Genomic DNA, 14,326 nt, shown 5'->3' on the forward strand with positions numbered 1-14,326 from the left:
ACACGCTGCATCTTCAAGAACTTGGCCTTCTCCTCCCTTGCATGTACCAACTCCTCAGCCTGTGTCATGTACTCGTCAGACAGGGCATGCAACTTTGCATTAGCGGCGGCCAACTCTCCGCGTAGCCGTGCGACCTCAGCCTTAGCAGTTTCAACCTCCATCGATGCATCAGAGGGCTTGAAGGACTCACCTCCCAGTGCATGGCCGCCCTCTGCCTCCATCTCTATAGGCTCAAAGACACCTGCGGTGCCATCCACCTCAGGCGCAAGCTCACATGCCATAGCCATGAGCAGCGCCGGATCGTTGTCGACGTCGGCAGCAACTAGGAGCGCCTTCTCTTTCTTCCACGCCTCACACTCAGACTTGAAGTGTCCTTTCTCCCCGCACTTGAAGCAGGTAATCTTGGACTTGTCGAACTTGCCGCGAACCTTCTTCCTGTCGTCGTCCCGGCCGCGGCCACCACCGCGCCCATCACCGTCCTTGCCGCTGCTGCTGGACCCTTCTCCCTTCTTCTTTTCTTTCTGGATTAGGGCCTCCAGCTCTGCACGCGAGACCAGCATCAGCTTCTCGCCGTCGTCGCTGCGGTCTTGGCGCCGCCCGGACTCGTTCTCCTCGAACACCCGCAGCCGCCCAATGGCCTCGGCGACCGACATCTTCTTGACGTCGCCCCATTGCTCGATTGTCCCGATTATCGGCAGGAAGCGATCCGGGACCGCCGCGAACAGCCGCTTGACAACGGCGTGCTCCTGCAAGTTCTCGCCAAGTGCTCGAATTTCTCCGACGAGCGCGGTGAGTCGGCGCCCGAACGTGCCGACTTCTTCGTCATCTTCCATGGTTAGCCGCTCGAAGCGCCTTGTCAAGTGGCTGATGCGCGCCTGCACCACACGCTCATCGCCTATGCGCATGGTACGGATAGCATCCCAAGCCTCCTTCGCCGACTCGTACTCCACGATGGACATCATCACGTCGTCGGGAACGGACTGCGAGATAGCAGCCATGGCTCCCTGATCCTTGGCCTCGTCGACGTCTTCTCCGGTGATCGCCGACCACACGCCCATTGGCTTGAGGATGATCTTCATCTTCGCTGCCCACAACTGATAATTACCTTCTGTCAGCTGCGGGTATTGGATCGGCACTCCGACACTCCTCACCGGCGCAGCCATGACGATCGTCCCATCGCCGGAGCCGCTAGCTCCGAGCCTCTTGCTCGGCGGCGTGTACTTTCCGCCGTCACCAGCATCGCTCTTCTTCGGTGACTGATCTCCCATCGCTACACACCGTCGCCGATTCGCCTCCGGCCACAACCAGGCTCTGTATACCAATTGTTGGATCAGAGGCCGGAAGACACACGCGTACATGTGGAGGAAAAACGATGAGACACACACGAGAGATTTTTTTGGTGCCGTTATACTTTCTCCTCGGCTTTTCTTCCTTTATATCTCATTGTTCGGTTACAGAAGGGAAAACGTGGCCGGTAAGGATCCTACCAAAGCGCCACGATCCGGTTAGCTCGTGCCATCCCACGAGCTCCTGAGCGTGTCTACCACGCGATGCTAGACTGAAGGAAACGGCCCGATGCAAACGGATGCATCTCAGGTCCATGCAAAGGCATGCACGGCTCGCACAAGTTACGGCTCGTGGCTAACAAACTAGCTAACAAAAACAAATGCTAATTAGACGTGACATAACGTGTACGTGCTAGCCTATACTCAACTAATGCAAGCTAAATCTCAGAAACAAACATGCACTATTCCCTACGTGCTCGCTAAAGCAACATGATTATCTGACATTGGGAACCAGCCAAACGCGAGGAGGCAGCAGGACTGGCCCCAGCGCTGTTCCCATCCATCCCAAAAGCATCGGAGGAGACAAGATATTTTGGAAGAGAGCACACCCGCATCATAGCATCCGTCCTCTACTCCCGTAAAGCTTAAGTGCAGGCCCCCGCACCCATATTTTGTTACTACAAGCACAGTCCATATCCGTCACGTTATCATCATCTGAGACTGTAGTGTACTAGTACAAGCAACGAGGCGATCGATCGCATTATCAACACAGTACGATCGAGGAGAGGAACGAGCTGGCAGGCGTCCAGATCAAGAGGAACAAGCTTGAGAGAGACCACACGTACGTCGAGATGGTCGAAGCAGTTGGGTTAGTTGGGTTTTGATGCTTAGGTTATCATTTTCTGTACTGTTGGAGCACGCTCTGGTCGAAAAGGTGGCACGGTTTCAATGATATATCACCAGAACGCGATGGCGACGCCTAGCAAGAAGGCTGGGGATCGATCGACACGCTACTAGTAGTGTGTGAAGGATCTTGTCCAGTTTTCCAAGCCCGCAGACGTCAATTATACTGTAAGCTCATCACAGGGTTACAGTATTAGTTTAGGCGTTTAGCGCCTCCTGTCAAGCATAAAATTGGCCAGCGCCCGGCCCCTCTCTGCGAGCAATCCACCTGTCTGCCTGCCTTTTGAGGGATTTTGACGTCCGGGAGTGAGATATAGTAGAGGGAACTCCCAGTGTCTGAGATCCGCCGGGCGGTCCTGGTGGAGAGAAGTAGCTAGGCAGCTGGTACATAGGATATAGCTAGCTAGGATGGACGGCCTCCACAAGGAGCTCGCGCTGGGGCTGATCGGCGAGCTCCAGACGGCGCCGTTCGTGGCCAAGACGTACCAGATGGTGAGCGACCCTAGGACGGACGCGCTCGTCAGGTGGGGGAGGGACAACAACAGCTTCCTCGTCACCGACGTCGCCGGCTTCTCGCAGCTCCTCCTCCCATGCTTCTTCAAGCACGGCAACTTCTCCAGCTTCATCCGCCAGCTCAACTCATACGTGAGTATCCTTTCTCACGTGCACTGTACATACACTTGCTTGAAAGAAATATCTGCTAGCAGCTTAATTTGGTACGGTGAGGTTGTTGTGCAGGGCTTCCGGAAGGTGCACCCGGACCGATGGGAGTTCGCGCACGAATCGTTCCTGCGCGGCCAGATGTACCTTCTGTCGCGCATCGTGCGCCACAAGAAGAAGCGTGGCGAGACCTCTTGCTCGTCTCTAGTCGGCGGCGGCGAGCAGCACGTGATGGCCAATATACGAGAGGAAGTGGAGGAGGAAGAGGACGACGAGGGGAGGGAGGCGCTGCTCGAGGAGGTTCGGAGACTGCGGCATGAGCAGACGGTTATCGGGGAGCAGCTGGCGCAGATGGCCCGGCGACTACAGGCGACGGAGCGGCGGAGTGACCGGCTCATGCCCTTAATTGCCCGGCTCGACGAGGATCCCAGGGCCACCTCCCTCCACCTTCTCCAACAGGCGGCCGAGAAGAAGCTCCAGCGCATGCAGTTGCCTTCCCGTGATTTTGCTTCCTTTCCCATTGCACCCCCGCTTCACTCGGCGCCTTCACCGCTCTTGGCTCTCGGCGACACGGCCATGAGCGGAGCTAGAGTCTGGCAGTGGGCAGAGCCGATGTCGCCACTGAAACTCACAACCTTCGAGCAGCCCTCCGCGAGCTCCGGGGTGCAGCAGGTGCCGGAGTTCGAGGCCGGCGGCAGCGGCATGGGACTAACTGACAGTGGGACCGCGGTGGGGACCCCCTTCCCGTTCTGCCTACTTGGTCAGTGTTTCTTCTAAACATGGCGCGTAGTGCATGCACATGCAATAGTACCTTCTTCTGCTTAGTAATTTAGCAATCATTTGCACGCATTTTCTTTAAGTTTGGCACCATCGATGCTGGGAGCGAGATGTATGTCAGATCGTCGAATGTGTACAGAACAGTCTGGTCAGATCATGGTGGAGAGTACTTCTGTATTGGCTCATGAGATACAATACATCGTGACGGAGCTTGAGCTTCTTAAATACGATTTACCGGGCAAATTTGTCGCGGGATACATAATCGCTAAGCTCCCTAATTTTTGGAGAAATTTTTCTACCACTCCGAAACATCAGAGACATGAATTCTCATTAGAGGATGTAATCGGCCATCTGAGTGTTGAGCAGAACTCGAGAGAAAAGGACTCGCACGGAAAAGGGGTTGAAGGTACTTCTGTCACCAATATGGTACATCAGAGGAAGTTCGATTCCCACAAGCCAAGGGAAAGAATAATGTCCAACAGAATACCGATTTTAAAAGAAAAGGGTAAGAAGACCTTCAAAAAGATCAAGAAAGGAGATGCCTGCTTCACTTGTGGTTCAAAGGAACATTGGGCCAACAAGTGCCCAAACAACTACAAGAAGTCAGGGGAGGACTCCAAGCCTGCCAACATGATTGTGAGTAACAATGAGAATGGTGCATCTGGGTACAATAATTTATTTACTGTATTTTCAGTTTGTCAGTCCACCGATTGGTGGGTGGACACAAGTGCAAATATTCATGTGTGTGCTGGCATTTCATTGTTTTCTTCTTACCAGATCACATGCCATGGATCCCTATTAATGGGGAATGGCGCAAGTGCTTTTGTTCATGGTGTTGACATGGTCAATTTGAAGTTTACTTCATAAAGGATCGTGCAGCTGAAGAACGTGCAATACGACCTGGCCATCAAGAAGAATCTCGTCAGTGGCTCCCATCCTTGTTAAGTTGATCTTTGAGTCTAATAAAGTAATTGTTACAAAATATGAACTTTTTGTTGCAAAAGGTTACGAATGTGCAGGTCTGTGCCGTCTTTCCCCTGCAGATTTTGTAATAAAGTCATGAACAATATTCATTCGAGTGTTAATGAATCTGAAGTTTGGCACTCACATCTTTGTCACATTAGTTTCAGTGTGATGCCATAGTACGAAAATTGATCTTGAGTTTCACTTTAGCCAAATGTTCAAAGTGTCATTCGTGTGTGCAATCTAAGCAACCTCACAAACCTCACAAGCCGCAGAGGAGAGACACTTGGCACCACTAGAACTCATACATTTTGATCTTTGTGAGATGAGTGGTGTGCTGACTAAAGGTGGAAAGAAATACTTCATGACGTTGATAGATGGTTCCACTAGATATTGTTATGTATATCTGTTAAATACTAAAGATGAAACCCTGCACTACTTTAAAAGTTTAAAGTCTATAAGGTAGAAGTTGAATATCAACTTGAAAAGAAAATTAAACGAGTCTGGTCAGATTGTGGTGGAGAGTACCTCTCGAATGTGTTTGATTTTTTGTGTGCGGAACATGACATTATTCATGAGAGGACGCCTCCCTATTCATCCTAGTCAAACGGGGTTGTGGAACGGAAAACTCGTACTATAACCGATTTGGTTAATGCCATGTTAAATACATCGGGTTTATCCAAGGCATGATGGGGGATGCTATATTGACATCATGTCATGTCCTGAATAAAGTTCCAACAAAGGACAATGAGGTAACTCCCTATGAGCAATGGGAGAAGAGAAGGACGACACTCTCACACTTGCGTACTTGGGCTGCTTGGCTAAAGTCAATGTACCAATCCCAAAAAGCGTAAGGTTGGACCAAAGACCGTGGACTGTGTTAATTTGGGCTACGCTAAGAATAACATTGGCTATAGATTTCTAGTAGTGAAATCTGAGGTACCAGACGTGAAGTTTGGTACAACTATGGAGTCTAAGGATGCTACATTCTTTTAGAATATTTTTTCTATGAGAGATATGCAAAGCACTTCTAGACAGGAACCGAGGAGACTCCCGAGCCTGCCATTCTTATGAAATATTATGACCAAAAACATGATGAAAGTCCTGAGAGGATGACGAGGAAACCCTTGGTAGGGGCAAGAGACAAAGAACTGCAAAGACCTTTCATGATGATTTCCTTGTGTACTTTGTGGATGATACTCCCACTTCTATTTTTAGAGGCGTATGCATCTCCAGAAGGTGAGTACTGGGGAGATGTGGTCCGTAGCGAGATGGATTCCATCATGGCTAACGAGACATGGGAAATCACTGAACATTCCTATGGTTCCAAACCGTCGGGATGTAAGTGGGTGTTCGAAAAGAAGCTTAGGCCCAATGGTACGATTGAAAAGTATAAGGTTAGGCTTGTGGCCAAGGGTTATGCCCAGAAAGAAGATGAAGATTTCTTCGATACTTATTCACCTATGGCCAGACTGACCACCATTCGAGTATTACTCTTGTTGGCGGCCTCACACGGTCTTCTTGTTGGGGAACGCAGTATTTCAAAAAATTTCCTACGATCACGCAAGATCTATCTAGGAGATGCATAGCAATGAGAGGGGAGAGTGTGTCTACGTACCCTCGTAGACCGAAAGCGGAAGCGTCTAGTAACGCGGTTGATGTAGTCGAACGTCTTCGCGATTCAACCGATCAAGTACCAAACGCACGGCACCTCCGCGATCTGCACACGTTCAGCTCGGTGACATCCCTCGTACTCTAGATCCAGCTGAGGCCAAGGGTGAGTTCCGTCAGCAGGTGATGATGAAGTTACCGACGCAGGGCTTCGCCTAAGCACTACGACAATATGACCGAGGTGTAAAACCGTGGAGGGGGCACCACACACGGCTAAAGATCAACTTGTGTGTCTATGGGGTGCCCCCCTCCCACGTATATAAAGGGGGGAGGGAGGAGGAGGCCGGCCAGGTTGGCGCGCCCAAGGGGGGGGATCCTACTCCAAGTAGGATTCGGCCCCCCCTTTCCTACTTCCATAAGGAGAAGGGGGGAAGGAATAGGAGAAGAGAAGGAAAAAGGGGGGGGGGTGGCCCCCTAGCCCTAGTCCAATTCGGTTTGGGCTAGGGGGGGGCGCCACCTCTTGGCCTGCCTCCTCTCTTCCACACTACGCCCATGAGGCCCAATAACTTCCCGAAGGGGGTTCCGGTAACCCCCGGTACTCCAAAACTCACCTGAAACGACCCGAACCATTCCGTTGTCTGAATGTAACCATCCAATATATTAATCTTTATGTCTCGACCATTTTGAGACTTCTCGTCATGTCCGTGATATCATCCGGGACTCCAAACAAACTTCGGTACATCAAACCACATAACTCATAATACAAATTGTCATCAACGTTAAGCGTGCGGACCCTACGTGTTCGAGAACTATGTAGACATGACCGAGACACATCTCCGGTCAATAACCAATAGCAGAACCTAATGCTCATATTGGTTCCTACATATTCTTCGAAGATCTTTATCGGTCAAACCGCATAACAAGATACGTTGTTCCCTTTGTCATCAGTATGCTACTTGCCTGAGATTCGATCGTTGGCATCATCATACCAAGTTCAATCTTGTTACCGGCAAGTCTCTTTACTCGTTCCATAATGCATCGTCCTGCAACTAACTCATTAGTCATATTGCTTGCACGGCTTATAGTGATGTGCATTACCGAGAGGGCCCATAGATACCTCTCCGACAATCGGAGTGACAAATCCTAATCCCGATATATGCCAACTCAACAAACACCATCGGAGACACATATAGAGCATCTTTATAGTCACCCAGTTATGTTGTGACGTTTGATATCACACAAGGTCTTCCTCCGGTATTCGGGAGTTGCATAATCTCATAGTCGTAGGAGCATGTATAAGTCATGGAGAAAGTAATAGCAATAAAACTAAACGATCATAATGCTGAGCTAACGGATGGGTCTTGTCCATCACATCATTCTCTAATGATGTGATCCCATTCATCAAATGACAACACATGTCCATGGCTAGGAAACTTAACCATCTTTGATTAACGAGCTAGTCAAGTAGAGGCATATTAGGGATACACTGTTTGTCTATGTATTCACACATGTACTGGGTTTCTGGTTAATACAATTCTAGCATGAATAATAAACATTTATCATGATGTAAGGAAATATAAATAAAAACTTTATTATTGCCTCTAGGGCATATTTCCTTCAGTCTCCCACTTGCACTAGAGTCAATAATCTAGATTACACAGTAATGATTCTGACATCTATGGAGTCTTGGTGCTGATCATGTTTTGCTCATGAGAGAGGCTTAGTAAACGGGTCTGCAACATTCATATCCGTATGTATCTTGCAAATCTCTATCTATCCCTCCTTGACTTGATCGCGGATGGAATTGAAGCGTCTCTTGATGTGCTTGGTTCTCTTGTGAAATCTGGATTCCTTTGCCAAGGCAATTGCACCAGTATTGTTACAAAAGATTTTCATTGGACCCGACGCACTAGGTATCATACCTAGATCGGATATGAACTCCTTCATCCAGACTCCTTCATTTGCTGCTTCCGAAGCAGCTATGTATTCCGCTTCACACGTAGATCCCGCCATGACGCTCTGCTTAGAACTGCACCAACTGACAACTCCACCATTCAATAAAAATACATATCCGGTTTGCGACTTAGAGTCATCCGGATCAGTGTCAAAGCTTGCATCGACGTAACCATTTACGACGAGCTCTTTGTCACCTTCATAAATGAGAAACATATCCTTAGTCCTTTTCAGTTATTTCAAGATGTTCTTGACCGCTGTCTAGTGATTCACTCCTGGATTACTTTGGTACCTCCCTGCTAAACTAATAGCAAGGCACACATCAGGTCCGGTACACAACATTGCATACATGATAGAACCTATGGCTTAGGCATAGGGAATTACTTTCATTTTCTCTCTATCTTCTGCAGTGGTCGGGCATTGAGTCTGACTCAACTTCACACCTTGTAACAAAGGCAAGAACCCTTTCTTTGCTTGATCCATTTTGAACTTCTTCAAAACTTTATCAAGGTATGCGCTTTGTGAAAGTCCAATTAAGCGTCTTGATCTATCTCTACAGATCTTGATGCCCAATATATAAGCAGCTTCACCGAGGTCTTTCATTGAAAAATTCTTATTCAAGTATCCTTTTATGCTATTCGGAAATTCAGTATCATTTTCGATCAACAATATGTCTTCCACATATAATGTCAGAAATGCTACAGAGCTCCCACTCACTTTCTTGTAAATACAGGCTTCTCCAAAAGTCTGTATAAAACCATATGCTTTGATCACACTATCAAAGCATATATTCCAACTCCAAGATGCTTGCACCAGTCCATAAATGGATCGCTGGAGCTTGCACACTTTGTTAGCACATTTTGGATCGTTAAAACCTTCCGGTTGCATCATATACAACTCTTCTTTAAGATATCCATTAAGGAATGCAGTTTTGACATCCATTTGCCAAATTTCATAATCATAAAATGCAGCAATTGCTAACACGATTTGCACGGACTGAAGCATCGCTACGGGTGAGAAGGTCTCATCATAGTCAACTCCTTGAACTTGTCGAAAACCTTTCGCAACAAGTCGAGCTTTGTAGACAGTAACATTACCGTCAGCGCCAGTCTTCTTCTTGAAGATCCATTTATTCTCTATGGCTTGCCGATCATCGGGCAAGTCAACCAAAGTCCACACTTTGTTCTCATACATGGATCCCATCTCACATTTGATGGCCTCAAGCCATTTTGTGGAATCCGGGATCATCATCGCTTCCTCATACTTCATAGGTTCGTCATGGTCAAGTAACATGACCTCCAGAACAGGATTACCATACCACTCTGGTGCGGATCTTGCTCTGGTTGACCTACGAGGTTCGGTAGTAACTTGATTAGAAGTTTCATGATCAACATCATTAACGTCCTCACTAATTGGTGTAGGAATCACTGGAACTGATTTCTGTGATGAACTACTTTCCAATAAGGGAGAAGGTATAGTTACCTCAGCAAGTTCTACTTTCCTCCTACTCACTTCTTTCGAGAGAAACTCCTTCTGTAGAAAAGATCCATTCTTAGCAACGAATATCTTGCCTTCGGATCTGTGATAGAAGGTGTAACCAACAGTTTCCTTTGGGTATCCTATGAAGACACATTTTTCCGATTTGGGTTCAAGCTTATCAGGTTGAAGCTTTTTCACATAAGCATCGCAGCCCCAAACTTTAAGAAATGACAACTTGGGTTTCTTGCCAAACCATAGTTCATATGGTGTCGTCTCAATGGATTTCAATGGTGCCCTATTTAACGTGAATGCAGCCGTCTCTAAAACATAACCCCAAAACGATAGCGGTAAATCAGTAAGAGACATCATAGATCGCACCATATCTAATAAAGTGAAGTTACGATGTTTACGCTGTGGTGTTCCAGGTGGCGTGAGTTGCGAAACTATTCCGCATTGTTTCAAATGAAGACCAAACTCATAACTCAAATTTCACCTCCGCAATCAGATCGTAGAAACTTAATTTTCTTGTTGCGATGATTTTCCACTTCACTATGAAATTCTTTGAACTTTTCAAATGTTTCAGACTTATGTTTCATCAAGTAGATATACCCATATTTGCTTGAATCATCTGTGAAGGTCAGAAGATAACAATACCCGCCACGAGCATCAACACTCATCGGACCGCATACATCAATATGTATTATTTCCAATAAGTCTGTTACTCGCTCCATTGTTCCGGAGAATGGAGTCTTAGTCATCTTGCCCATGAGGCATTGTTCGCAAGCATCAAGTGATTCATAATCAAGTGATTCCAAAAGCCCATCAGCATGGAGTTTCTTCATGCACTTTACACCAATATGACCTAAACGGCAGTGCCACAAATAAGTTGCACTATCATTATTAAACTTATAGCTTTTGGCTTCAATACTATGAATATGTGTATCACTACTATCGAGATTTAATAAAAATAGACCACTCATCAAGGGTGCATGACCATAAAATATATTACTCATATAAATAGAACGACCATTATTCTCTGATTTAAATGAATAACCATCTCGCATCAAACAAGATCCAGATATAATGTTCATGCTTAACGCTGGCACCAAATAACAATTATTCAGGTCTCATACTAATCCCGAAGGTAGATGTAGATGTAGCGTGCCGTCCACGATCACATCGACTTTGGAACCATTTCCCACACGCATCGTCACCTCATCCTTAGCCAATCTTCTCTTAATCCGTAGCCCTTATTTCGAGTTGCCAATATGAGCAACAAAACCAGTATCAAATACCCAGGCGCTACTGCGAGCATTAGTAAGGTACACATCAATAACATGTATATCAAATATACCTTTCATTTTGCCATCCTTCTTATCCGCCAAATACTTGGGGATGTTCCGCTTCCAGTGACCAGTCCCTTGAAGTAGAAGTACTCAGTCTCAGGCTTAGGTCTAGACTTGGGCTTCTTCACTTGAGCAGCAACTTGCTTGCCGTTCTTCTTGAAGTTCCCCTTCTTCCCTTTGCCCTTTTTCTTGAAACTAGTGGTCTTATTGAGCATCAACACTTGATGCTCCTCCTTGATTTCTACCTCTGCAGCCTTTAGAATTGCGAAGAGCTCGGGAATTGTCTTATCCATGCATTGCATATTATAGTTCATCATGAAGCTTTTGTAGCTTGGTGGCAGTGATTGAAGAACTCTATCAATGACACTATCATCAGGAAGATTAATTCCCAGTTGAGTCAAGTGGTTGTGGTACCCAGACATTCTGAGTATATGTTCACTAACAGATCTATTCTCCTCCAGCTTGCAGCTATATAACTTATTGGAGACTTCATATCTCTCAATTCAGGCATTTGCTTGAAATATCAACTTCAACTCCTAGAACATCTCATATGCTCCATGACACTCAAAATGTCGTTGAAGTCCCGGTTCTAAGCCGTAAAGCATGGCACACTAAACTATCGAGTAGTGATCAGCTTTGCTCTGCCAGACGTTCTACCAGGAAGTAATTCTTCTATGCAGTAATGAGGATAATCCTCTAGTTACGGACCCAATCCGTGTAGTTGCTACCATCATCTTTCAACTTAGCTTTCTCTAGGAACGCATTAAAATTCAAAGGAACAATAGCACGTGCCATTTATCTACAACAACACAAACATGCAAAACACTACCAGGTACTAAGTTCATGATAAATTAAAGTTCAATTAATCATATTACTTAAGAACTCTCACTTAGATAGACATCCCTCTAATCGTCTAAGTGATCACATGATCCATATCAACTAAACCATGTCCGATCATCACGAGAGATGGAGAAGTTTTCAATGGTGAACATCACTACGTTGATCATATCTACTATATGATTCACGCTCGACCTTTCGGTCTCAGTGTTCCGAGGCCATATCTGCATATGCTAGGCTCGTCAAGTTTAACCTGAGTATTCCGCTTAGGTAAAACTGGCTTGCACCCATCGTATGTGAACATAGAGCTTATCACACGCGATCATCACGTGGTGTATCGGCACGACGAAATGTAGCAACGGTGCATACTCATGGAGAACACTTATACCTTGAAATTTAGTGACATATCATCTTATAATGCTACCGCCGAACTAAGTAAGATAAGATGCATAAAAGATAAACATCACATGCAATCAATATAAGTGATATGATATGGCCATCATCATCTTGTGCCTTTGATCTCAATCTCCAAAGCACCGTCATGATCACCATCGTCACTGGCTTGACACCTTGATCTCCATCGTAGCATCGTTGTTGCCTCGCCAACTATAACTTCTACGACTATCGCTACCGCTTAGTGATGAAGTAAAGCAATTACCTGGCTATTGCATTTCATACAATAAAGTGAGAACTATATGGCTCCTACCAGTTGCCGATAACTTTGGTACAAAACATGATTATCTCATACAACAATTTATATAATCACATCTTGACCATATCACATCACAACATGCCCTACAAAAACAAGTTAGACGTCCTCTGCTTTGTTGTTGTAAGTTTTACGTGCCTACTACGGTCTTAGCAAGAACCGTTCTTACCTACGCATCAAAAACCACAACGATTTTTCGTCAAGTGTGTTGTTTTAACCTTCAATAAGGACCGGGCGTAGTCAAACTCGATTCAACTAAAGCTGGAGAAACAGACACCCACTAGCCACCTGTGTGCGAAGCACGTCGGTAGAACCATTCTCATGAACGCGGTCATGTAATGTCGGTCTGGACCGCTTCATCCAACAATACCGCCGAATCAAAGTATGACATGTTGGTAAGATGTATGACTATTATCGCCCACAACTCTTTGTGTTCTACTCATGCATATAACATCTATGCATAGACCTGGCTTGGATGCCACTGTTGGGGAACGCAGTATTTCAAAAAATTTCCTACGATCACGCAAGATCTATGTAGAAGATGCATAGCAAAGAGAGGGGAGAGTGTGACTACGTACCCTCATAGACCGAAAGAGGAAGTGTTTAGTAACACGGTTGATGTAGTCGAACGTCTTCGCGATTCAATCGATCAAGTACCGAACGCACGTCACCTCTGCGATCTGCACACGTTCAGCTTGGTGACGTCCCTCGTACTCTAGATCTAGCTGAGGCCAAGGGTTAGTTCCATCAGCACAACGGTGTGTTGATAGTGATGATGGAGTTACCGATGCGGGGCTTCGCCTAAGCACTATGACAATATAACCGAGGTGTAAAACCATGGAGGGGGGCACCGCACACGGCTAAAGATCAACTTGTGTGTCTATGGGGTGCCCCCCTCCCACGTATATAAAGGGGGAGGGAGGAGGAGGCCGTCCAGGGTTGGCGCGCCCAAGGGGGGGGGGAATCCTACTCCAAGTAGGATTCGCCCCCCTTCCTACTTCCACAAGGAGAAGGGGGGAAGGAATAGGAGAAGAGAAGGAAAGGGGGGCGGCCCCCCTAGCCCTAGTCCAATTCGGTTTGGCTAGGGAGGGCATGCGCTACCTCTTGGCCTACCTCCTATCTTCCACCAATAGGCCCATGAGGCCCAATAACTTCCCGAAGGGGGTTCCAGTAACCCCCGATACTCCAAAACTCATCTGAAACAACCAGAACCATTCTGGTGTCCGAATGTAAGCTTCCAATATATGAATATTTATGTATCGACCATTTCGAGACTCCTCATCATGTCCGTGATCTCATCCGGGACTCTGAACAAACTTCGGTACATCAAATCACATAACTCATAATACAAATCGTCATCGAACGTTAAGCGTGCGGACCCTGCAGGTTCGAGAACTATGTGGACATGACCGAGACACATCTCCAGTCAATAACCAATAGCGGAACCTGGATGCTCATATTGTTGGGGAACGCAGTATTTCAATTTTTTTGCTATGATCATGCAAGATCTGTCTAGGAGATGCATAATAACGAGAGGGAGAGTGTGTCTACATACCCTCATAGACCGAAAGCGGAAGCGTTTAAGCAACGCGGTTGATGTAGTCGAACGTCTTCGCGATCCAACCAATCAAGTACTGAACGTACGTCACCTCCGCAATCTGCACACGTTCAGCTCGGTGATGTCCCTTGAACTCTTGATCCAGTTGAGGTCGAGGGAGAGTTTCGTCAGCACGACGGTGTGGTGACGGTGATAATGAAGTTACCGGTGCAGGGCTTCGCCTAAGCACTGCAACGATATGACC

The 14,326-nt window shown here is 46.6% G+C and overlaps 1 protein-coding gene across 1 annotated transcript; it reads left to right on the forward strand.

The window, feature by feature from the left end:
* Positions 1 to 2,571: 2,571 nt before the first annotated feature.
* Positions 2,572 to 3,708, forward strand: LOC125527186 (heat stress transcription factor C-1a-like). The gene is made up of 2 exons (XM_087516975.1): positions 2,572 to 2,834; positions 2,928 to 3,708. Exons 1-2 carry the CDS (start codon positions 2,598 to 2,600, stop codon positions 3,624 to 3,626), a joined length of 936 nt encoding a protein of 311 aa, XP_087373101.1. The 5' UTR covers positions 2,572 to 2,597; the 3' UTR covers positions 3,627 to 3,708.
* Positions 3,709 to 14,326: the final 10,618 nt, after the last annotated feature.

The sequence above is a fragment of the Triticum urartu genome, chromosome 3A, assembly GCF_056163025.1.
Source record: "Triticum urartu cultivar PI428250 chromosome 3A, HENAU_Tu73, whole genome shotgun sequence".
Taxonomy (NCBI): domain Eukaryota; kingdom Viridiplantae; phylum Streptophyta; class Magnoliopsida; order Poales; family Poaceae; genus Triticum; species Triticum urartu.